Raw genomic sequence first — 26027 nt, 5'->3', positions numbered from 1 at the left:
GAATTCGAATATGAAGTTTGTGAAGAGTCTTCTAGTGGGTATTCATGTACATTGTCTTATGAAACTTTCTATGCTAAGCAAGATGGAATAAGTGTGTGGGTTGGACAAAGTAGGAGTCGTTATAGGAGAAGAAAGGAGGATGCATTTCCTACTCCAAGAAATAACATTAATCATACTTCTTATCCTAATGAAAATGTGCCATGTTCTCAATATGGTTATAATGTTGGAGGTAGGAGGGAAGTAATGATAGGTGAAGAAAGTAGAGAAGGTGCAAGGCCTCAAGTGAGAAGTGATTCCCTTCATTCACAACGGGAAGAAATAGACAAATGTATCAAAGTGATGACCGAGCATCTACACCTAATGAAGGAACACTTACTCAAGGAGCAACGCATGAAGAAGAAAACCAATCCTTGTGAGGCGAAAGAAAAGAGTGGAGTGGAGGGTTTCCCTAACCCTTCCCAAGGAGGACTTAACACTTGCCCCAACTCCCATGAAATTGAGAGAGAAAGTATTGAGAGGAATAAAGGAGTGAAAAGTGACAACTCTAGAGTGGCAAAGAAGAGGATGTGAGGAGTGATGTGAGGGATTTGTCACAACCCCATTCTAACTCTTATAACTTTTCTTTCTTCTCCAGCTGTTCTAATGATGGTGCAGGTATTCATGGAAGCAAACCAAATGATGAACCTCAAACTTTGAAAGATCATGAGGTAGTTGAGAGCATCCCGGAGGAGCAAGTGGGCTCCCAAGTTGAGAACTACGGTAAAGAAGATACTTTGTGTGAACTTCAAGGTAAAATAGCTAAACTTGACACTCCAAATGATGTGATTGATCATGTTGTTAAATTGAGTGTGAATGATAGCTTGTCCTTACTTGAGCTTAATGAGACTTTACCTTGTGACCATCTTAATGAGTCTTCATTGATTGTTGACAATGTCGTTGATATGGGTGGTCCAACACTAGTTGATCCTATTGATGTCCATCTTGATTCTTCTTGTGAGATCAATTTGTGTTCACCTAGTGTTGACACTTGTGATTTGTATGTTAGTACATTGTCACGTGATGTGATAGCTCACCCACTAATTGATCCTAGAGATGACCGAATTGACTCTTCTAGTAAGATCAATTTGTGTCCAACTAGTGTGGGTATATGTCTAGATCAATTTGGTTCTGATGGTAGTCCACTAATTGAGAATTTGTGTGTTGTGCTTAATGCCCCTCAATTTAGTGATGATGTTGATATAGTTGATCACATATCTAGTCATGTGCATGAAAGTGATTGGAAAGATGACATTTGGAAAGAAGGTCATGCATGCAAGGTTAATTTAGGGGCCATCTATGCAAGGAGGGGCGTGTTTGGCCATTGAAGGTCAATCCTTGAATTGAAGACTACACTAAGAAGACTAGCCAAACAAGGCTCTTACTTCATTAAGGGTAGCATTGTAATTGCATATTAGCCTTCTTTACTTAGCTTGTATATATAGCTTGTCTTTCATTTGGTTAGGTAGATTGCATGAATTATGTATTGAATACTCTAAATGAGTGATAGTTTGTTTGGCTTAATAGCCTTTAGGATTTAGGATAATTAATGGTGGATTCCATTATTGGTTTTGAACCTCATTTCCATTGATTTCATGAAGAGTTGTTCATTTGTGGATTTCATTTGAATATCTCTTGCCTTGATTTCAGATAGCTTAGGTTCTCTTGATTGAATCCAATTGGAAGGGTCTAGGTTTCATATACTTAGGTTTGTCCATAGATTCATTATCATTAGGGTCTAGATTTTATCCTCTATTTCTCATCCCCTTTTCTTCAATTCTCATCCCAATTTCTTGTTATCCTTTAATTCCGTGTTTTTGTGATTGATTTGGTAATTCCCCCAAATCGATTCGTATCATTTTGGAAACGGGATCGGAGTATGCAAATGATCTGCTGGCCAATCTGCTGGACTTAAGATCCTTTTAATAGTAAATTTAGAATACATAATGCTATTAGGATCACTTTTATCTTTAAGATGATTTTCAACTATTATGAAATCTGTTTCTGATAGTATATACTCATAATAATCTCTAGTCTTCACAGAATTATCTATTTTCACATAATTACGGTTGGTATAATAAAATTTTAACTGAACTCCAAATGTCTTTTCTCTATTGTTATAACTAGTAATGACCTGATTGTAACAAAGTCAATTTTTTCGGGGATACCTGCGGCTGGGCAACTCCTTCAGAATAACTGCTTGGGATTTTCATGCAATAACTGTCTTTCGTTTTTATAACTGTAGGTGTACTAGCTGTTTTGGTGGGTGTCAAGGGCTGTAATTTGGTTTGACTGGTTATGGGTTCTTTTGAAGGTGTACTGGGTTGTGGTAAGGCAAGAAAATCTGCTAATACAGTGTATTTGTTGGATAACTGCTTAAGTTGATGTCTGGTTAGTTTGGGGGAGTAAGCGGGTCTTATTGTTTTACTTGTAGAAATGACCTGGTTAAAAAATCGGGTAAAGAATTTGTTTCTCCTTTTATAAATTCTATTTGAAATACTTGTCATCTTGCAAATATTTGTTTTGAAACTAAATTGTTAACATCTTTTTGTAAAATATCTTTTGTTACTTTACAATCGACTCTTAATAAAAATACTTTATTTATTAAATCATCTTGAAATTTTGTGATACATAGCATTATAGATAAATTTCTGTTTTAATAATACTATAATTCTTTTTTTGATCCATTCCAAATCTCGGAGCAATAGCGTACTAATTATTCTGCTGATTGAGGAGAGAGCTTTTGTTTAAGGATACCACCGTACCCAATTTCGGAGGCATCTGCTTCTACAATCATAAAAGCATCTAGATATGGTATACCTAGACATGGTAATTTTGAAAGATTGTTATAACTTTCTGGACTGTTTGGCTTTTTTGGGGACCCCATGGAACTGGATTTTTCCTAAGAAGCTGATGAAGAGGTTCACATATTTGCCCGAGATGGGGAATAAAGTCTCATACATAATTAAGACTAGTAAAGTCATTTGTGTTTCTTTTAGGATTAGAATATTACTCAACTATCACTATTTTCCTTAGAATATACTAAATACCACAAAAATTTCTTTCTCCCCTAATTGACATGTCATGTCACATTAACCTCTATTTTTTAATAATAAACTTAGTTAACTCATCAACCCATTTAACCAAACCCAGCCCACTTTTTATAACTGATCAAACATGACACAGTTAAAAAGTTACAAAGAAATTAAACTATATTTTCTATTAAGCTACTACAATAAAAAGAAAATCACTTTTTAGGTTATAATAAACCTTCCTTTGTCTTTAGTTCAGAATCTTTTTATATGCGCTGTATATGTTGTGTTAGTGTACACAGATTTATACGAATCTTAGTAAATGCCTGCAAGGTTGAATCTCTCTGGATGTGCATAGCTTCGTGGTAGAAATTTGGATATTAAGTGATTATGATTCTAAAAGTAAAGTTTTGTTGATAAAATTACATGTGACTTATCTCAATCAATTTAAATGTAAGTTGATGACCATTTGTTTCTATCAATTTGAACCATGTAGTTTCTCGGAATGGTGTATTCTGTTCCTACTCGTTCTCAACGGAATAAGAAATTGCAAATAAATATATAACAATTTAATTGTAATTGTAGTTACTAGGCTCCTATCCTCCCATCTCCTACACATTATTTACATGAGCGACCATGGAGTTATGTTCTGATTGCTAAAACATTCTAGAATTAAATCAGAGCCATAAAATTAAAACTTATTAACCGATGTATGTCAGAACTAACCAGCTTTGTGTAATGTACAAGACAATCCACTTGTGTGTTCTTTTAATTTATAGCCACGTTTTCTCTCCTCTGATCTCAAGATGGGTAAAAGTTACGTGTTTTTGATTTTTTTTTTTTTTTAACAGGATCATGTTTTATTGGGCAGAAGATATGGGTTGAGTTCAATTAGGTTAAATGGGTTTGATGAGTAAAGTAAGTTTATTATTGAAAAATAGAGGTTTAATGTGACTTGGCATGTCAATTAGGAGAGAATGAGAGTTTTTTGTGATGTTTATTATATTTTGAGGAAAAATAGTGATAGTTGAGTAGTATTCTAGTCCCCCAAAAAAAAAGTGACTTTATTAGGCAATTCTTAAAACATGAGTGTCATTCATGGAATTAAGTCAATTTTAGAAAATGTAATTTATTTGGTTTTTGATAAACTATCTATATATATTTAAACTGGATGTGTAAGTAAAAATACAAGTTTTGAATCAAAGATAGTGGATTATGCAGAACTACTTCTTTGAAATGAATAATTTCAGTACTTCAAGTCTGTCAAAAATGAATATTTTTTCTTCATTTAATATTTAATAAATTATGTCGGTTAGTTTGACTGAAACTTTTAAAAAAGAATTTAGGGAACTCATATTTGAAGGTGTAGTATTTATTAGAACTGATCTATTTTTATAGTCTGATGCATTTTTTTTAAGTGCAATTTCTGATGTTTTTTTTTTTTATGGCACATGCAGTTTTTTCTATGTTGCATTTAGAATTGGATAAGACTTTTCTGATATTTCTGGTTAAATTTGTTTTTATGATTTTCCTGAAATCTAACGAGCTGAATTTGTTAAAATAATAACGAAAATCAAAAAGTACTCTTTTGTTTTTACAAATTTAAAGAATTAAAACCGTTAAAGATTATATCTAAGGGACTACTTTGAACCTATCTCAAATATAAAGAGCCAAATTTATCATTTTTCCCACATTTAACGTGTGGAAATTTTGGGAAACTATAAGAGAAACAAAAAGAGGTACTCATATTGTTTGTATACTTATTAAATTAATTGTCTATAATATGACTATCTTTTTAAATTAACTGTCCATTCTTTGTGGTATATTTAGTAATCAATGATTTGTAAGTATACTTCATACTTAATTACCCTAGTTGTAGTAAACCGTGGACTCTGCAATAACGAGACTTCGATTCAAAAACGAACCTTTATGAAATTTGATTTTAGAAAGTAACTAAAATTAGACTAGAAAAAATATTCAGGACTTTCTTTAAGGTTAAAACCAACTAAAATATTCCATTAAAAGTTAAATTTTTTGACACTATCATAATCAAATGATAATGCAGTGATACATCGAAAAGTAAACGTAAAATACAAATGAAAAACTTTTTTGGAATGTCGTAAAGGAGAAAAAACATTTTTTTTTTTTGGTTAAAAGAGAAAAAACCTTTAGATAAATCAGAAGTTAATCTAAAGGATTTTTCTCCTTCAAAACATTCCAACAAAGCAGGTGACAAGCCTATACAGTGTATTTCAATTTCCAATTTGTTATCGAGTTATTCATGATCATGCAGAGAAAAATAACAATTTGTTATCGAGTCATCCAATTCATAATATGCCGACATGAATACCTCGATAACAAATTGTTTTGTTTCTCTTCATAAGTATTTGTAGTCTATAGCTCTATACGTAAAAAGTCGTCGCATGTCTTATTATATAACTTGGGAAAGGATCTTTCAAGTTAATTACCCTCCTCATGATCAATGACCACTTCCTCTTCATCCGGAACAATATTGTGGTCGTTGATTTCATTTCTAGGAGCAATTTTAAGTGGAATGAAAGCATTATCCAAGTTAATAACCTCCGTCATCATCCCACTTAATCGCATTAAATTGGATTTCGCCGCCGGTCGACATTGCATTTGATGCAGGTAGAACGAACTTATCACCAGGAAATAGAATTGGATACATGAATTCATCGCCAGGATCCGCCGCCTTCTAGGCGGTTAGGGACTCCCCGCCACCATTATTTGATACAAGTTCACCGGTTGATGTTTGAATTTGAGTTTCCGTATTCGGAAACTCAAACTCATCACTAATTTGAACGTGAGATTCAATGGGAGGAGTGGTGGTTATCCAGGATGAAAAGGAGTTGCGACCGGAGCTTTCAGACATGCTTTTTGTTTTTTTGAACGAAAATGAAGAAGATGACTCAAAAAGGATGTTGTGTGTGTGTTGTCGACCATATCGTTGATGAGGAAACAATAATCGACAACATTGATCGGAAAGCGATAATCAATTCACGCCATCGACCGGCAAAGTTGTCATAGGCAAAGTTGTTATCGAGTTATTAAATTCATCATATGCATATCATGAATAACTCGATGCAAATTTTTTTGCTTCTCTTCATATGTATTTATAATTATAGCTCTGTACGTAAAAGTCGTCGTATGTCTTATTATATAACTTGGGAAAGGATCTTTGAAGTTAATAAAATGTTAGTCATTTGTTGCAATGCAATACCTTCATTCTTGTTGTCAAAAAACTTTTTGGTAGATGTTAAGATTTAAGTAGTTTAATTCAAAGTTCTAAAATATCATACAAAGTTCTACTGTCATTTAACAAAAACTTTAAAATTTGAAAAGAAAATTTACTACATTCCTAATGTCATGATTATAAGGAAATAATGAGCTTTTCTAAATATTATTTGTAACTTTGTAATACGTATAGTAATTTTTTAGTGGTCATAAGAAGACATTTGCTGACGAATTAAAATTAACTATGACTTGAGATATTGAAATAAAAATGAAAAGGATTTAATGCATTCCTATGTCACTATACAAGATAATTATAAAAATTTATATTAAAAAGACTTGAAAATGGTTGTTTGGTACCGTAGTACGCTAGGAATTAGGATGAACAAAAGATGGGCAATCTTGTCTCTAAATATAGTGAATTACTCCATATATCTCAATTTATATGACACTCTCCGTATTTTGAAATATTTCAAATTGTTCGACACAATTCAATTCCTATAAAAAAAAATTAACTACTTTCATGACTTCAAGCACCCTAAATTTCAAATTTTAAATTTGATGTCTTCTCTATCAAATTAAATTAATTTTTTGCTTTAATGTTTTTTTTTTCATCATTATTGATACAATAGATAAGTCAAAATAGTATCTTAGTTATTTGGGTCTTATAATTGGGGAAAGTGAGTTTTTTCTTCAATCAAATTAAGGGCATGAATGGCACACCTATTGGACGGTAGGGGCACGTCATGCCAAGCTTTAAATGACGGACATTATTGTGCAATATCATTAGTTCAGGGGCATATCTGACCCTTTTCTGTTCTTTCTACGGAGTTTGCTTACATCCACTTGACTAAGAACAAAAAATTAGTATCTGTCATTTTCTTGTCTTTCACATTTTAAGCATTTTATTGGGGCGGGAAAGAGAAGAGGGAAGTTTTTTTTTTTTTTGGGGGGGTTGGGGGTGCAAGGGAGGGGTGAGGGGGTGGCGTTTGATGTGTAATTGTATAGTTTATTTGTTTAATTATCATAATTTATTCTCCTTATTTTACATTTAATGACATGTTCTTGTAAGTATTCAAGTCTCATGGCATGTATGGTCTTAGGAGAAAACAGATGGTTCACATATATTTTGCTTCCAAAGCCTACCTTAGGATACCTCAGAAGAGAATAAGAAAAAAAAAATAAGATGTAAATTGTGACTGTAGAATAATAAACGAAAATTTCTTAAGATGCAAAATGTGATTGCTCTGGACTCAATATCACCATCTTTATATTTAGCTCCCCCTTGGCCAAAAGTTTTTTTTTTTTTTTCTGTACTTCTTTTAAAAAAATATTTAAAAAATATTGTTTAGTTATAAAACGTGACCAGTTTTTGAAGATAATTTTTTCTAAGTTTCAAGCGTGTCCAAACACAAATTCTACTTTCAAAAACCATTTTCCCTCTCACCTTCAAAAACTCTTTGTTTTCAAGTTAATCTATGTTGAGACGATAGCTTAGACAATAAGGGCATTTGAATGCACAAATCATTTCGCGTTTACATAGGTATGGGGAAGGGCCACATCCTAAAAAAGGGTTGTCATTTTAGGCAATTTACCTTGACACAAGGAGCACATTTTATAATTTGAAACAATGACCTGTAGAGTGGCGGAGCCAGTATTTTTACTTAACGCTATTAAAATACACACAAGAAAAAATCAAAAGAACTCAACGTTTACTATATGCATAAAAAATAATTTTAACATTGTAATTCTTTTTATTAAGGGGGTCCGAATAAACCCTTTGTGCCCCTAGCCCTGCCTATCTTAGATCAAACAGAGACAATTTTACCGCTATTAAAAGTTCTACATCTTGTTTTATATGAGAATGCTCAATTAACTTTACGAAATAATACTTGAAATCGTACATATTAAAAAAATAAAAGGTGAACATACAAACAAAACATTAATAATCTTAAGAAGATATAAAAGTTGAGACCAAACACTTCTTTGCTCATTCGGTGTTTGGTGCAAATATTAAGAATCCAATTAATTTGAATATGTGTTACGTAAGACCCATTAAACATTCCCTAAGAGAATATTGTTATGAAAAAATTACAATTAAATACCATTTGACTATTTAGTTTTTAAAATATGTACACAGTATATATATATATATATATATATATATATATAGTATACATATGTATACAAATATATACATATCTAGACAAATAATATACAATCTAAGTGTAGAGGCAGTGTATACTTCGACCATATCCGATAAACTAGATGGCCAAAAGGTACATTTACTTGAGCTTCCCCATTTTTATACCCTAAATTCAAACCTAGACCTCAAACACTGGTTAGCTTCACCATGTTAAAAGCACTTTCTAAAATTTATAACAAAATCATAAAGCAGCAAAAACAGAGGATAATAATAATAAAAAGTTAATCACTCTTCTTTTATTACAAATATACCGGAAGCTAAGTACTTATTTTTTAGAAAGGTATAATAATACTTTTGGTCCTTAAGTTATTGATAAATTTTGCTTTTGGTATTTGTGTTATTATGATTCAACATATTTAACCTTTAATTAAACAAAATTGTGTTTTTGGTCCCTTCATGGAGAAAATATTATAGGGAAAAAACTCAAATATGTCATTTGAATATCCGAAATGGCTCAGTTATGCTATTGTTGTACCGAAATGTTTTATTCATGTCACTTACCGTTAACAACTCAAATGGTTGGTTTCAAAATACCAGATTTTACACGTGGAATGCAATTAGAGGTCAACACCGCCAACTTAAACCAACCCAAATTAAATTAAAACCATTCCTAAACAAAATTAAAACCCGACCCAGACTCAACCCGCCCAAAAGTAATAGTAACACATCACATGAGCAATTGAATAATGAAAACGGTTAAAAAGAATTAAAATTATAATATTCAACTAATTGAAAATTTAATGTATTTAACCATATATTATAGGAACTAAGGGGTCGTTTGGTATAAAGGTATCCCAAGATAAATTTATCCTTCCAGCCAAACAAGATATAAAATTTATCTGAAGCTTAATCTTGAATAACCCATCTTATTCCATCAAGCTTGATATAAATTAGTCCATAAATTATAATTCAAAAACTATAATATCGGAATAACTTAGTCCGCGTACCAAACACGCCTAACTATATACCAATAACTAAGGGACAAAAAGTATTATTAACCCTTTAACAAATGTTTTGAGTGGCAAAAACTAGTACTTTTCAGTTAAACTTTGCCAAGGAAACACTACTAGCAGTGTAGAAACAAAACGAACCAAGAAATACATTTTTCTTTTCTTTCACAATGTGGTTGTTAGAAGGTAAAAGTTGGGTTCTTGGAACAATTTACTATGTGGGCTAAACTGTATTCTAATTCAATTTACTGATAAGTACGAAGAATGAGCGGGAGAATCATGAACATTCCCTAACGTATATAGTTAGCCTCACATACCTTATTTGCTTCACAATCCTCAATCCAAAAGTCTGAATTCTGAGAAGAATCCAAAAGCCTGTGTCTCAAACCTTATTTGTGGGTTTTCATGAAAACTCTAGGTTAAGAAAAATGAATTCTATCTTAGATTATCTAAATACATGATAGAATTTGATTGGAATGGGTAGAACTTGCTTACCTTAGAGTTCTTGAGGTTGGAGAGGAGAGTACTTTCGTATTAGGGCTTGAGAGGAATGAGACTTATGAAATAAAACTGAATTTCCCGTCTTTTAATTGTCTCAGTCGTGGCACTGTTACGAACCGTGTTACGGTCCGTAACACTGGACTGTAACGTGTGTCAAAATTCCAGTGAGGGTCTAATTTTTTGAGGTTAGGTTACGGCGACCTGTTACGGGCCGTAGCATGTGCTACGGTCCGTAACGATGAATCGTCCTTCAGTCCAAGTTACGAGACGGTGATTTTTCAAGCCTTACCCGTTACGGTATGAACGACGGTCCGTAACACACGTTACGGTCCGTCCCTTGTGGCGTAACGCTGGGTTTTCTGAACTGAAACATATTTTCGATTCCAACACTCTCCTTCTTGGGTTTCTAACCTCCTGAGTCATAAATATGGTTTAGTATGGATTTTACGAGGTGTTACACGGCCCCTCACGTGCGGGCCTGATTTTTTTCATGGACCAAGCACGTGGAAATTATTTTTGATAATGGGTGGCGGTCAGATTCAATCCTAGGACCTTTGCGTGTTCTAATATCGTATAAAGAAATGGATCTTGGGCCTAACTCAACCCCAAAAGCTAGCTCATGAAGGAAGGATTGCCCATATAAGGAGACCACCCATCCCTTTTTCATCTGATGTGGACTCTTTAACAAAAATGATTGGTCAAATACTATTTGCATTTTCTTGTTCAACTACTATGAGGTTTAAGAGTATGTTTACTTTCTTTGTGGTAGATATCATTTCCCTTGTTGTATTCATGGGTCTTGACTCTTGACCAATGAGGTTTTCCCTGCAAATTTGAGATAGTTATTTTTGTCTGTGTTCCGTTGTTTTATCCCCAAAGCTGGTTATCACTTTATGTCGTAGTTAAATGAGATAAGGAGCTCTTATGGGTTTTCAAAAGTTTGGTTTATCGGTGTCTGCTAAATTCAAAATAAGTTATTCATTTTTCTTCGTTACTTTCTTTTCCTTTTTGTCGTTCTCCCCGAGAATAAATTCTAAATCTTTCCTCTTAAAGTTGACCATTTCTTCTATTGTCGCCCACTTCTGATTGGATGCTCGACTAGCTTTTTCATAAATGAGGTCACACAATTTGGCATGTTGATTTTATTACAGCCTTGACGTCGTAATTAACAATTATATATCCCTTCCATTGGCCGTTATGTACTAATCCTTCCTGGAATGTAATCCTCTTTTGTTTCTTCGGGAACTTAGGTTTCTTCAAGTTGAAGAGACCGCCAGAGGATGACGTGCCAGCGGCAAGGTTTAGGCATGTCATTTTGCACTTAAAAGGTTTATCATCCTCCTGATCGATATCCTTTCTAGTAGGAACAATAATATCATTTTCACAATCAATCAAAATCATATTATTCTCCTCATGATCAATGACCACTTCCTCTTCATCCGGAACAATATTGTAGTCGTTGATTTCATTTCTAGGAGCAATTTTAAGTGGAATGAAAGCATTATCCAAGTTAATAACCTCCGTCATCATCCCACTTAATCGCATTAAATTGGATTTCACCACCGGTCGACATTGCATTTGATACAGGTAGAATGAACTTATCACCAGGAAATAGAATTGGATACATGAATTCATCGCCAGGATCCGCTACCTTCCAGGCAGTTAGGGACTCCCCGCCACCATAATTAGATACAAGTTCATCGGTTGATGTTTGAATTTGAGTTTCTGTATTCGGAAACCCAAACTCATCACTAATTTGAACGTGAGATTCAATGGGAGGAATGGTGGTTATCCAAGATGAAAAGGAGTTGCGACCGGAGCTTTCAGACATGCTTTTTATTTTTTGAACGAGAATGAAGAAGATGATTCAAAAAGGATGTTGTGTCGTGTGTGTTGTGTGCGTGTGTGTGTTGTCGACTATATCGTTGATGAGGAAACAATAATCGACGACATTGATCGGAAAGCGATAATCAATTCACGCCGTTGACCGGCAAAGTAGTCATATGCAAAGTTGTTATCGAGTTATTAAATTCATCATATGCAGAGAAACAGTTTCTCTGCATATCATGAATAACTCGATACAAATTGTTTTGTTTCTCTTCATACGTATTTATAGTTATAGCTCTGTATGTAAAAGTCGTCGCATGTCTGATTATATAACTTGGGAAAGGATCTTTGAAGTTAATAAAATGTTAGTCATTTGTTGCAATACAATACCTTCATTCTTGTTGTCAAAAAACTTTTTGGTAGATGTTAAGATTTAAGTAATTTAATTCAAAGTTCTAAACTATCATACAAAGTTCTACTGTCATTTAGCCAAAAACATTAAAATTTGAAAAGAAAATTTACTACATTCCTAATGTCATGATTATAAGAAAATAATGAGCTTTTCTAAGTATTATTTGTAACTTTGTAATACGTATAGTATACATATGTATATATATAATATATATATGTATACAAATATATACATATCTAGACAAATAATATACAATCTAAGTGTAGAGACAGTGTATACTTCGACCATATCCAATAAACTAGAAGGCCAAAAGGTACATTTACTTGAGCTTCCCCATTTTTATACCCTAAATTCAAACCTAGACCTCAAACACTGGTTAGCTTCACCATGTTAAAAGCACTTTCTAAAATTTATAACTAAACCATAAAGCAGCAAAAACAGAGGATAATAATCATAAAAAGTTAATCACTCTTCTTTTATTACAAATATACCGGAAGGTAAGTACTTATTTTTTAGAAAGGTATAATAATACTTTTGGTCCTTAATTATTGATAAATTTTGCTTTTGGTATTTGTGTTATTATGATTCAACATATTTAACCTTTAATTAAACAAAATTGTGTTGTTGGTCCCTTCATGGAGAAAATAATATAGGGAAAAAACTCAAATATGTCATTGAATATTTGAAATGGCTCAGTTATGCTATTGCCGTACCGAAATGTTTTATTCATGTCACTTACCGTTAACAACTCAAATGGTTGGCTCCAAAATACCAGATTTTACATGTGGAATGCAATTAGAGGTCAACACCGCCAACTTAAACCAACCCAAATTAAATTAAAACCATTCCTAAACAAAATTAAAACCCGACCCAGACTCAACCCGCCCAAAAGTAATAGTAACACATCACATGAGCAATTGAATAATGAAAACGGTTAAAAAGAATTAAAATTATAATATTCAACTAATTGAAAATTTAATGTATTTAACCATATATTATAGGAACTAAGGGGTCGTTTGGTATAAAGGTATAAAGGTATCCTAAGATAAATTTATCCTTCCAGCCAAACAAGATATAAAATTTATCCGAAGCTTAATCTTGAATAACCCATCTTATTCCATCAAGCTTGATATAAATTAGTCCATAAATTATAATTCAAAAATTATAATATCGGAATAACTTAGTCCGCGTACCAAACAGGCCTAACTATATACCAATAACTAAGGGACAAAAAGTATTATTAACCCTTTAACAAATGTTTTGAGTGGCAAAAACTAGTACTTTTCAGTTAAACTTTGCCAAGAAAACACTACTAGCAGTGTAGAAACAAAACGAACCAAGAAATACATTTTTTTCCTTTCACAATGTGGTTGTTAGAAGGCAAAAGTTGGGTTCTTGGAACAATTTACTATGTGGGGTTGTTTGTAATGATGAATTTGTGTAATGGAAATGAAGAAATGGTGTTTACAAATGGTTCTTGGTGGCCATCATCAGTAACAGCTATGTATATTTTAGGTGATTCTTCAGTTGATTGTGGTGATAACACTCCATTTTATCCAATTTTGCATCAAAATCTGTCATTGCATCCTTGTAATGGCTCTGATCAAACTCTTCTTCCTCAACTTCTTGGTATGTACTCTCTCTCTTAATTGTTGGCTTTTGTTTTTCTATTTGGTGTTATGTTATTTCTCTGTGATACTTTTTTGGGATTGTGTGACGAGAGTTTCAAGAAATGCTTGAATTCCCAGTTTCTTGAGTATTTGGTTTGGGGTGGGGGTGGGGGGGTGGAGGGGATAGCTTAACTAATTCTTTTAGAAATGGGTAAGTGAATATTTGGTGTTCTTGTTCTGCTTTTGGAAACAGCAGAAATGCTGGAAAATCTTTTTTCTGTTTTAAGGCGTTTGGACATGATTTGGAAAAAAGGTGCTCCGTAGTATTTGGAGTTAAAAGTTGAAAAAGGATATTTGGAAGTTGAAGTTGTGTTTGTGCATGAAAACAAAGTTGAAGTTTCGTGAGTAAAACTTAAAAATTCCTAAAACCTGTTTTCAAACTTCAAATTCTATAATTCAAGTTTGAAGTTGAAATAATGAATCTATCTGATGAACAGTCATGTGAAATGATTTCCAAATATTATTTCAAAATTTGAAACCAAATCTATGGCCAAACGGGGCCCGGTGGGTCAATTTGATAAACAAACTGTTGTAAGTCTTTCCTTTATGAGGCTTAGGTTGAAATTGGTTACTTCTCTTCTGGTTTGAGAAGAACATCATTTTCCAAGAAATGAGTTTCTCTTATGATATCTTGGAACTTTGGTGATGATATCCTAATGATTGGATAAGCCCCAGCACGAATTAAGGGCATAGAAATGTTCCAGTTTGGAAGTTCATACTTGTGTAATAAGCCTGAAAATTTGTTTGTGCATCTTGTTTTTCTCAAAAGCTTGTGATTTATTGAGTTCTCTGTCATAATTAGTCTGGCTTAAAAGCGCTGAAGTTTGATGAAAATGACCTCCAATTGCTGCAGCTAAGAAGATGGGCTTGCAATATGTCAAACCGTTCTACAGTCAGAATGGATCGATCGACGATCTTCTAAATGGAGTGAATTTCGGTGCTGCACAAGCTACCATCATGTACCCTAGAAGTCGAAGCTACCAGTCCCTCAACCAACAACTCCGCCAAGCATTCGAGACCATCCAATTACTACAGCTTCAGCTAGGCCAAGATACTGCCAAAAGTCTAATTGAATCCTCCCTTTTCTACTTGTCCTTTGGAAAAGATGATCTCATCAACTACTTGGTTGATGATGAATATGCAACAAGTCCTGGATACGATGGCCTAAATTTCACACGTGTTTTGGTTGACCAAATGATAAATGTCATTGAGAACCTTTATGATGCAAATGCTAGGAAGATTGTATGCATGGGCATACTGCCTTTGGGATGTTCACCGAGCGTAATGAGCATAAGGTACAATTCAACTGTTGGCGATAAATTGGGATGTGAGAACGATGTCAACTTACTAGTTTTGGAATATAATACAAGGCTAGAGCAGAAAATTGTTGACCTTAACCACAAAATGCAAGGCGCCCAAGTCATATTCTGTGATACTTACCGAGCAATGATGGAATTCATTTTTCATCCTCAAGCCTATGGTATGTGATTAGTGCTTCATATACTTGTCAAAATTAAAAGCCTTTCTGATGATCTGCTTAGCCATTGAAGTAGTACAAGATTCGCGGCTTTCTGCATAATCTTTTGCTGGTTGCTACATCTCTGATTTTGCATCTCATTGACTGTTCTCATTGTTACAATCTTCATTTACTTGATCAGCTTGAACCAATCTAAAGCAACTTATGATCAGGATTACATAATTTTGGCTCATACTGGACTAGATGTTTTTTCTGTAGTGGACATCTTATTTTAAGTTTTAGACAATTCTCTCACTGCATATTGGACATGGACAATAATTTGATCCTCAAAAAAAGCAATTTTGTTTTAAGGATTTCATATTATGTTATTTCGCATACGATTTGGAATTTCATCAGACTCGATATTCCACATACGATTTTGGTTGTTCCACTATGTGAACTTCATTAAAATTTTCACATTTCTATCTGTGTGCCTCGCATACTCCCTTTTTCCTTTTGTTTTTTCTCTCTCGATCATGCTTGCTTTAAGGTTTCTGATCCTATATAGTTCTGATTTTGCTTGTCCAAAATTTGGATTTTTGTTCATACATTATCTATTTTCTTGCTATACTAATCTCAGCCTGCTGTGAAAATCTTTGCAGGTTTTTCGGATGCAAAGAGTGCTTGCTGTGGGATAGGCAAATATGGCGGTACGAAAGGCTGCCTGTCACCCGATATGGCGTGCCCCCGAGCTTCAAGTCACGTATGGTGGGATTTATATAACCCCACTGAAGCTGTGAATATCTTGCTAGCAAATTCAGCATGGTCCGGCAATCCTTTGCCTTCCATTTGTCGTCCGATCACTTTTAAGGCATTGGGATCCTCTTCATACTAGAAAACACAAGTCAGTTGTGCCTAGTTAGCACTGTTTTTTCTCATTCTGGAGAGTTCCAGTGTGTACTCTGTAGTATTACTTGTACTTAGAAATCTTTTTCTTTGGTTCAAGACTTTGAGAGAAGAGGTTTAGGATAACCACACTTTTGGTTAGGTTTAAAGTAGATGAAAATGGGTTGTGCGTTACTTTTGTACTCAGCAATATGTTGGATGATGAGAAACAAATTGAGTTGAGAAAATGTACATAATAAAATGTTCAGTTTGGGTGAGTTCATCTGACTTGTCTATATATAGAGGGTGTTTGGATAATCTTATATGTAAGTCAGATTTGACTAGGTTATAAGCACTCTTGACTTATTTACGGTTGGTAAGAACTATAAGCCAAAACAAACCAAACTTCATAAATTGGTTGGCTTATAAGTTATAAGCAGTTTTGATTTTTATTATTTCATTCATATTACATTTGTAATTCCATGAAATACCCTTCCCAAACGACAAACTCTTAACTCCAATCCACTTTGTTTTCGTCATTCTGATACTTTTTACATTTTATTTATGCAGGCAGTAAAATCGCTTTAACATTGAAGTGCTAGTTGCTACTTGTTAACAACTTTTCACCAAACACAATAAATGCTTTTATCAGGTTCAATATTTCCATCCAAGAATGTACTTATACCTATTTTTAATAAGTTTCTACACTTGAGTGCTTTTCAACACTTATGCCTATCAATATTGTTCAACCAACTAAGTTAAACGGTCTCATTAACCTTTCTCGAAGGCTAAAAAGCTCTTTAACTCATACCTACATAAAGGGGCATATGCCTATTTGACAGCAGCAGAAGTCATAACAAGAAGAGACAAAAGAGATATGAAGATCAAGAATTCAAGAATCTATGTATAAACTGCATTCAAGCATCTCTTAACAAATTTCGAGCGTTTAACTAAGATTGAGAAAAATAACAAATCAAATAATAATGCATTCAAACTTAATAATTGTTGTATGTGGCAATCATCAGAGATGAAGGATCAATTAAATTCAAATTCAATATTAAGCTATAAAAATTAAATACTCATGGGACCATATTTGAGTATTTTTTTTCCTCTCCGAAGAACAAATAAATCATCTTTCCGACCTTTTCAAAACACAATTAAATGCTTCCACATGCTTAGTTATAAATAACTCCTTTCTTATATAAACAAGAAAAAAACATTCACGTGACAATATTTTCTAGACGTAACAAGAAAAGACGAAGAAATGAACAACTCTCTTATCTCATCTTCACAACAATTAAATGCTTCCATATTCTATCGTTCTTTTTATATGCTTTTTCTTTAATTAATTAATATTTCAAGGGAATTGCTTAATTATTACATTCTTTATAAAGCATATATATACATCCAATTCCAGCTTGCAAGAACTTGTGGGATTAAGACCTTGTGGACAGCTGACATATTAAATTTCACATGGTGCCAATAAATTAAAGGACTATTCCCTGTACAAGCAAATACCAATATAATTGACTAACACATTAAATAATGTGGAAATTAAAAAAACAATTCAATAATTTGCATGACAATTAGCTATGCCCCCTAGCTAACTTTGCTGGGGCTTTTAAATCACTGAAGCTTTCTTAAAATTAAAGTTTCAAAACCTAATTACACTTATATGACTATAATTGTTGTGCATAGGCAAATTGTCCAGCTAATAATGATCATGTAGGTGAGTTATTTTTTTCTCCTTCATATCCAACTGTAGCATATACATACTGAGATGAGTTTAAATAGAACGATATAGTCGATGAGAATTTATGAAGTTTTACCCTAATTTTTTCGCGATGGAGACAGAGTTATTGTCATTATATCCAACGGTGAAAAACTAGTACATTTAGTAAAATTATATACAAATGAAAATAATACCTGGCATGCGTATACGTCCATACAGAAGACCTCTCTCATGTCACTAACTGAAATACATATTCTATACACACAATTGCTTGTGCCAAATGTAATTGTGGCGTTTACAGAAACCGCCACTCCACAAATTGACCAAAAAAAAAAAAAAAATGACAACCACAAATAAGCATTTTCTTTAATATGTGGTTGATCATTCTCCCGGTCCCGGACCAGTTACTGGTCATCGCAATATATATAATGCGCACACAGACATATATATATAACCACCTTTAATAAACAAAAATATGCTTAGTATTGCAAGAAAAGGTAGAGCTAAAAGTTTTAAAAAGATCAATTAGTGAAACAAAAATCCAGCTACTTGTGCATGAAGCTTTATTTCTCTAACGTGCATGCCATGCTACTTACGTATTTTCCCATATGATGGCACATTCTTCTTGTTTTCGTACTCCCAACCCCTTACCTTATTCACTTTCTTTTTTTGGTTGGGTGAGTGGGGTAATGTACACTTTCTCGTTTTTTTTTTTCTTGGTCAATTGCCTGTGTGGAATGATATATGTGATAGCTAGCTACAAGTTTTTTTTTTTTTTTTTCCTTTTAACATTAGATATTGGGTGAACATTAGTCGAGACTAATTTAAATTCGCACTGCATAAAGCTCATTTCTGCAAGGTAAATGTTTTCTTAGAAATTTCTCTATTCTTACATCTCGAACATGAGACCTTGGTTAACAATGGAAGGATTTCATCAAGTGGCGGAGCCACATATCCTTGAGATGGTCACCTAAAAAATCTTCATAGAAAAACTAAACTGTATATCTAAATAATTATACAACGTATATATAAGTTAAACATTACTTGAATATTCCCTTAACTAAATTTTTAGTTTTGCAGCTAATTTTATTCATCCCGTGACATCTCTTAGTGGTATAACTAAAAAGTTTCCTTGTGTTTTGTATAGTACTCAACTCATTGACGCATCAGTGTGTTGGCCGTTCATTATAAGGAACATCAATTACCCTTTACCATAAGAACACTTCATTGATTGATCACCCTGAAGTGTGGACCAAAAGCCCAAAAAAACATTCATTGGTGCGACTTTGATTTTTTTCAGATAGAGACAATATTTTTGTGCCCTAAATTGGTATAGAAATTGATATTTTCTTGTTATGTTTGACTTGTTTGGCTTGAGGATCATTTTCCAATTGCACTTTTCCTTTTTCTTATAATGTGTTTGGTTCAGTTTTCAAAATTTGCTTGTTTTGAATTTTTTTTAATCAGAAGTGCTTCTACAATTTTTATGTAGCTAATCAATTTGAAAAACACTTATGTTAATATTAAAGCAGTAATTTGCACTTGACCAAGGTTCCAAAAATGCTTTTGACGAAAGCTAGCTACTTTTTAACTTCTAAAAAAGGGGTTATGCTACTACTCAAAAATATTTTTTCTTTCTTATAAGCTTAATCAAACAACTCAACTTTCTAAAATAAGCATTTTAAAGCAACAACAAAAAACATTTTTTTGACTTTTCGAGATGCTTTGTCAAATATGCTACTCCTAATCACCCTCCACGGCCCCAACCGTCCCCCCCCCCCCCCCCCCCCCCAAAAAAAAAAAAGGAGAGTCAAGAATTTAAAACATAGTCTGGTAGTAGGTGCTGGAAAATTAAATTTTTGAGGCTACCTAAAAGGTTAGCTATATCACATTTCCCACTGAATAATAAATAATACTCATAGTAATTGTACTACTACAACATCTTTATATCACATAGGCGTACACTGCAAACACTTATATTTGCCATTGCACACACAACATTTCTATCACAACACACACAATCAATATGGCCTCAACAACCAAACTTACCACCACATTTCTCCTCTTCCTCCTCATCTCTCTATTTTCGACACGAACGCCGTCCGCCGTCGCGCAAATAATGCCACCGATGGCGACTGCAGAGTCGCCATCGATGGCAATGTCGCCGGCCGCAGCTGGGCCCTCGACCTCGGGTGGAATGGATTGTATGACGGTGTTGGCGAACATGTCAAGTTGCTTGACATTTGTAGAACAAGGTAGCAATTTGACTAAGCCAGATAAAGAGTGTTGCCCTGCACTTGCTGGATTATTGGATAGTAACCCAATTTGCTTGTGCCAGTTGCTTGGTGATCCTGATAAAGTTGGTATCCAAATTGATGTCAATAGGGCCCTAAAACTGCCTACTATGTGCAGTTTGGAAACTCCACCGGTTAGCACTTGTGCAGGTACCTTTTTTCTCATATTATACTCTTTCTTTTTTTCTTTCTGTTTCTCATTCGATGTTTCTCATTCGATGTCTAGTATCTGTTTTGTGGCTCGACTGATTTGAATTTGTGTCAGAAAATTATAAATTGAGGGTAGAGCCTTACTATTCGATTCCAAAAACTGGAACGTGAAATTTCGACCCCACCACAACCTCAAGTTACTTGGTTGCAACTAGGGTGTACATGGACCGGATTGATTCGGATTTTTCAAATACCAAATCAAACTAATTGCATCGGATTTTTGTGTTTATAAATTAAACCAAACTAATAAAATTCGGGTTTTTCAACCTCAGATTTTCTCGGGTTATTCGGTTTTCTTGAGTTTTTCGGGTTTTTTCCGTAAAAAGTCTTCATACAAAACATATAACTTTTACTTCAAATATTTCTTTAGTCCTAATAAGATACAAGTATACAATTAAAGTGCTTCTTAAGAAATACACAAATGTGGGATGAGTGATGACATTGTATTAAAATATTCAACAAAAAATGTTAATAAAACCGGTTAAAATAAATATTGCTAATTAATAAGCCATAAAAAATGACCATAATCTAAAAATACTAAGTCGTGCTAAAATAAGTATGGCTAATAAGTGTTAATTATATGACAAAGAAAAAAATTAAGTTATGTATTTTCACTCTCTCAAACCAATTATGCAAGACTAAAGAATAAATATCCAACATTATTGTCATTCCTAGTGTTAGCATTGAATTTTTTTATTAGCATGATTGTTGGGTTGGTTTTGATTTAGACTTTATTTGAGTTACTAACATTCATGGGATATAAAACTTTTAAGTTCAAGCTTGAAATAATACGATAAAAGACAAAAAACTATGAAAAAATTTAAGAAATATTTATAAATTACATTACAAATAAATATTTTTATGTATAAAATATTCAAAAATTGAATATATGTAATGTCAGGTTGGTTTGGTTCGATTTGACTTTTTTTAGCTAAAACCAAATCAAACCAATTATGGTCGGATTTTTTTATTCAACACCAAACCAAGTCAAACCAAATCACTAGTCGGGTTTTTTCTCAGTTTGACTCGATTTATCGATTTGGTGCAGCTTATCAGTTTGCTTTGTACACCCCTAATTGCAACTCACATAATTATACATATGGGATATGGGGTAGTATAACAATAATTCCTTAGAACTAGCGGTTGAATCTGTTAAACTAGTTGTGAGAAACTTGTTTTTTTAGTTTTCGATCCGGAGTTGGCTACTAGCTTTAGGACATGACTAACTCACATTTACATTAGAAAATCTCATTTTGAGGGTAAAATGCTTCGACTAAAAACAATACTACTTCAATGACAAAGAATCTAAGACCTTTAATTATGAATAAAGGGATACTTAATAATAAATACACAAATAGAACTTCAATTGTGACATTTCTTCTATCCCACTTCATTTTTTGAAACGTACTTTTTTTAGAGAGATAAACACCCTTTCACATCTTTTTAACCCGAAATTGCTTGAAAAAAGGAAAGGTTCCTTTTTCTAGAGGATACTACCGGAGAGGGATATACCTAACATACATTCTTATTACTAAACCATAATTAAATAATTCATTTCACCTTTGTTTATTATTTAATTATGATAAGTTAGCATAATTTGATATAAACATTAATTTCAGATAAACTTTCATCACTTGCTGCCCTGCCACAATTTTCTGAAAACTTTTTGAATTCTTAAAAGGACATTGAATTTTGTGAGGTCGCCGCATTATTGCTCCTCATTAATTGTAGTCTCAGTTCGCAAATATCACTAGATATTGACAGTCCCATTGAAAAAATCAATGAATACACCATTATTTCCATCTTATTCCCCATTGTTGAAAATTTTAAATTGCTGGAGATAATATGATACTATTAATTCGATCTATTTAACTAAATAAATCTTAACAATTTAAAAGTAATAATACTGTGTCCATTCATTTTTTGTCCAATATTAACTCTATACTTGCCTTAAGAAATTGTTTATTAAGTAATTATTTCACTAAGTTGCCCAAATTAATTATATTTTAGAAATCTGAATTTGATAAGTAGTACTTAAATAAGTTGATAGGAAATGGAGTAGTTGTTTAATATATGGGTAAAATCGAAAAACAATATTCTGTTGACTTGCTAAGATGGAGAAGTAAAAGGGATAATTTAATGTTAGTATAAATGGAACAGTGGACTAGTAAAAGGGAACAAAGGTAGTATTTACTACTCCCTCCATTCCTTATTAAGTGACCATTTAGGTTTTTTCTTTTGTTTCAAAATAAGTGACATTTTAGGATTTCAAGAATATTTTGAGCAGATTCTTTCAAAATTATCCTTGTTTAAATAATCAAGATTCATTAATTACTACTCAATACCCCATGTTAACTTAAAACATATATAATTAGGGTAAGTTGGTAAAAATATTTCTAATTTTCTAGTAGTGAGCAATTTCTTAGAGGATGTGCATGAGCTAAAAGAGTCACTTATTATGAAATGGAGGGAGTAATGTTTTGATGTCTCAAATTGGAAAGAGTATAATTGTAAATTGGGAGAAATAGATAAATGTGACAGGTTGGAAAAGTTCCTAATAGAAGCTTCTCTTTTAAATGAATTTTACATGACGTGAATTCGAATTATTCATATCATTAGATTTGAATATCAAATAATTTATTGTTTATGTAGTTTCTACAAACCGCATAGGAAAGAAAAGTAATATTTTATAAACTTCCTTTTTTTTAATCCATTTTTTGGGCTATTATCTTGAAAGTGTACTAAATTAAACTTCAAATTTGACCTGACAGATTATTTTAATTTTTTTTTTGTTTTGTTTTATAGCTTTGGGTATACCAGTTGCAGCTCCAACAAGTGGTGAAGTTCCTGCTTCTTCACCTGGTAAAGTTATTTGTACTTAATTACTTTCATATTTATATCTTTATTCTGTAAATAGTATTGCAACAAACAAAGAAAAATAGCTTTAGGACACTTCTTATACACTAAGACTCTGTTTCGATATGATTTGAAATCAGGTTAATTTGCAGTTGAAGTTTTGTTTGGACATGCAATTTGGATTTCTTAAGTTGTATTTTTTCTCTAAAACATAAAAAACCCACAAATTGTGAAAACTATCTAAACTTTCCAAATTCCTAACAATCTTTACCAAATGAGGAAACCACTGTTTATAACAAAGCTAATACATTACCAGAAGACCTTGGTAAAAAATACAACATCTATTGATCAAACTTTAATTTAATAAAAAGGAAAATTAAACATGAGTTGTAGTGTAACTAATCTTTAATACTATAATCCTCCCACATGGTACAAACAATCTCTTCACGTCGAACATCCATTTTCCTATCAGATGACCGAGAAGATGAACTAACATTGTAACTTTGAGTCAAGTTTTACATTTAGAAAATATATCTACCAACTTATGGATCTTTTTCTTTCAAATATAAACTTATGGATCAAGTTTTACATTAAAAAAATTGAATTCACGATTTAGAATCTGAACCCTACTTTTTGATAATTTGAAATTTGAAATCATGATATGAAGTTGAAGTTGGAAGCTTTATGTAAATTTTATAAACAAACGTTGACTTGAAATCATGCATCCAAATAAATTTATGTCGTTGGCTCTACGGGTATTAATATGAACTTTTTTGTTTCCCTTATATGCACAATTTTTTTAATCTCCTGATCTTTTTTCTACGTATAGTTTGACTTTCTAAAATAATAGTGACCGATAAAATAGGATAGGTAAATTATTATTTTTAAGTATTAATTATATGTTTCTTTTCCCAGTAAACTATTTGATCAACCCAAATTCCTAATTAACCTTTATTTATTTGTTTAGGAAGCTCTACTACAACAAGTGGTGAAGGTCCTGCTGCATCACCTGGTAAACTTATTTGTAATTTACTTTTATAGTTATCTTTGCTCTCTATAAAGTATTGCAACAATTAAAAGAAATAATTTTATTTCTTACTCTGATATATATATATATATATATATATATATATATATATATATATATATATATATATATATATATATATATATATATAATTTAAACTTTTAAAATCGTGTTGTGGTCTCTGTGGATATTAAGTAGGCGCTTACACATGGATTTAGTTGAAATATGGATTTTTGAAGTTGAAGACTGGTAATTTGAAAGCTGAATGTGTGTTCGGACATGCATTTCACTTTAAAAAGATTTGAAGCTTTGCAAGTGGAAAAACAAAATTCACTTGAAGACCAGTGTTTCAAATTTGAAAAACTCATCTATAAAAAACTAACAAAAAATTATCCCACCGTATAACTAAACTATATTTTGAAAAAGTTTTCGAAGGTGCAATCTTTGTTTTTTTTCTACCTACTGTCTGACTTCCCCAAAAATAATAGTGACACAAGAAATAGGACAGATGAATTATTATATTTGTTAGTATTAATTATGTATCTGTTTTCCCAGTAAAATATTCTTGATCAACCAAAATTACTAATTAACATTTATTTCTCTTTTAGGAGGTTTTGCTTCAAGCCCTAATGCAGCTCCAACTATGGCATTTTTCAAGATGCGATTGGTTCTTGGCTTGGGAATTATGCTTTTCACAATTATTTTCTGATTCAACAACAATACTTGGAATTATTCTTGGTAGAGACATTAATAAATTCTCTTATTAGAATTGAATTTCTGTTTTGTAATTCTCACTATCTTTAAATTTTCCACGTTCAAATCGTTGTTGATTTGAGAAATTCGACAGATATTGAATTTTTCTAGTGATATTGACGATGTTTGCATATTTTCATATTCTGTAATGTTTTACCTATGACTTTTCTCTGCATTAAATTCTTAATTTATTTGTTAAGAACTTGAGATTTGCCACTTGTTTGCTTCCAGTTTTGTAACATATTGCAGTAAGTTACTATATATACATGATAATACATCGTCGTACAATAAATTTTTATACCATCAAGTTATTTTTATCTGTTGCAGTAGGTAATGTAGTTTATTTTTAGGATTATGAATTTCATATCAAGAAAGACTTACATGTCGATTTCATTTGATTTATCTGAAAGGGCAATTTTTTTACACTAGCTAGCAATATATATAACTTAAACTCATGATAATATCCTTCTACCCCTTTTCTTTTTGGATGACTCCGTTTATCAAGTACTTGTTAGTTTTACTAATTTTGGACAAAAAAAAAGGATTTTTTACTATGCAACCAAGAATAGTATTGGCGCCAATAACTCAAAATGCAAGCACTATCCTCTCCAAAATTGGACTTTCTGGTATGAATCCAGATTGATCGAGCTCCAAGGAGATACTGAGCATCAAATGAGAAATTAAAAGAAAACATTTATTACTAAAATCAGTAGTCACTCCCATTCCAATTTATGAAAGGATGTTTAACAATTTATGTAAAGATATTTAGTTTGAGAATTGTTGTTTTGAAAATATACATTTATGTAGCTATAAATCAACTCATTGTGAAAAAATATAAAAGTTAAAGTCACATCTTTCTACTTATAAAAATATATCATTCTTAATGGGTAAAAAAAAAAAACAAAGAACAAAACAAAATGTCACATAA

General features: G+C 32.5%; 2 protein-coding genes across 2 annotated transcripts; both read left to right on the top strand.

Moving 5' to 3' along the window:
- Positions 1-9622: 9622 nt before the first annotated feature.
- Positions 9623-16981, top strand: LOC132599532 (GDSL esterase/lipase At1g71250-like). The gene is made up of 5 exons (XM_060312880.1): positions 9623-9662; positions 13597-13845; positions 14740-15366; positions 16005-16246; positions 16798-16981. Exons 1-4 carry the CDS (start codon positions 9647-9649, stop codon positions 16235-16237), a joined length of 1125 nt encoding a protein of 374 aa, XP_060168863.1. The 5' UTR covers positions 9623-9646; the 3' UTR covers positions 16238-16246; positions 16798-16981.
- A 2915-nt stretch (positions 16982-19896) lies between these two features.
- On the top strand, positions 19897-25259 carry LOC132600735 (non-specific lipid transfer protein GPI-anchored 2-like). The gene is made up of 4 exons (XM_060314085.1): positions 19897-20403; positions 23269-23325; positions 24287-24331; positions 24955-25259. The coding sequence occupies exons 1-4, from the start codon at positions 19986-19988 to the stop codon at positions 25053-25055; spliced, it is 621 nt and encodes a 206-aa protein (XP_060170068.1). The 5' UTR covers positions 19897-19985; the 3' UTR covers positions 25056-25259.
- Positions 25260-26027: the final 768 nt, after the last annotated feature.

Source organism: Lycium barbarum, chromosome 6 (assembly GCF_019175385.1).
Source record: "Lycium barbarum isolate Lr01 chromosome 6, ASM1917538v2, whole genome shotgun sequence".
Lineage (NCBI taxonomy): Eukaryota > Viridiplantae > Streptophyta > Magnoliopsida > Solanales > Solanaceae > Lycium > Lycium barbarum.
Note: the sequence above shows the minus strand (reverse complement) of the source record. Positions and strands in the feature narration are given on the sequence as shown.

What these genes read in the sequence shown, in the direction of transcription:
- LOC132599532 (XM_060312880.1), top strand. An exon ending in TCTTCTTCCTCAACTTCTTG is followed by an intron (nt 13,846 to 14,739) that starts GTATGTACTCTC and finishes CAATTGCTGCAG; the next exon opens with CTAAGAAGATGGGCTTGCAA. An exon ending in TTTTCATCCTCAAGCCTATG is followed by an intron (nt 15,367 to 16,004) that starts GTATGTGATTAG and finishes AAATCTTTGCAG; the next exon opens with GTTTTTCGGATGCAAAGAGT.
- LOC132600735 (XM_060314085.1), top strand. Translation starts at nt 19,986, where the DNA reads ATGGCCTCAACAACCAAACTTACCACCACATTTCTCCTCTTCCTCCTC. An exon ending in ACCGGTTAGCACTTGTGCAG is followed by an intron (nt 20,404 to 23,268) that starts GTACCTTTTTTC and finishes TTTGTTTTATAG; the next exon opens with CTTTGGGTATACCAGTTGCA. An exon ending in AGGTCCTGCTGCATCACCTG is followed by an intron (nt 24,332 to 24,954) that starts GTAAACTTATTT and finishes TTTCTCTTTTAG; the next exon opens with GAGGTTTTGCTTCAAGCCCT.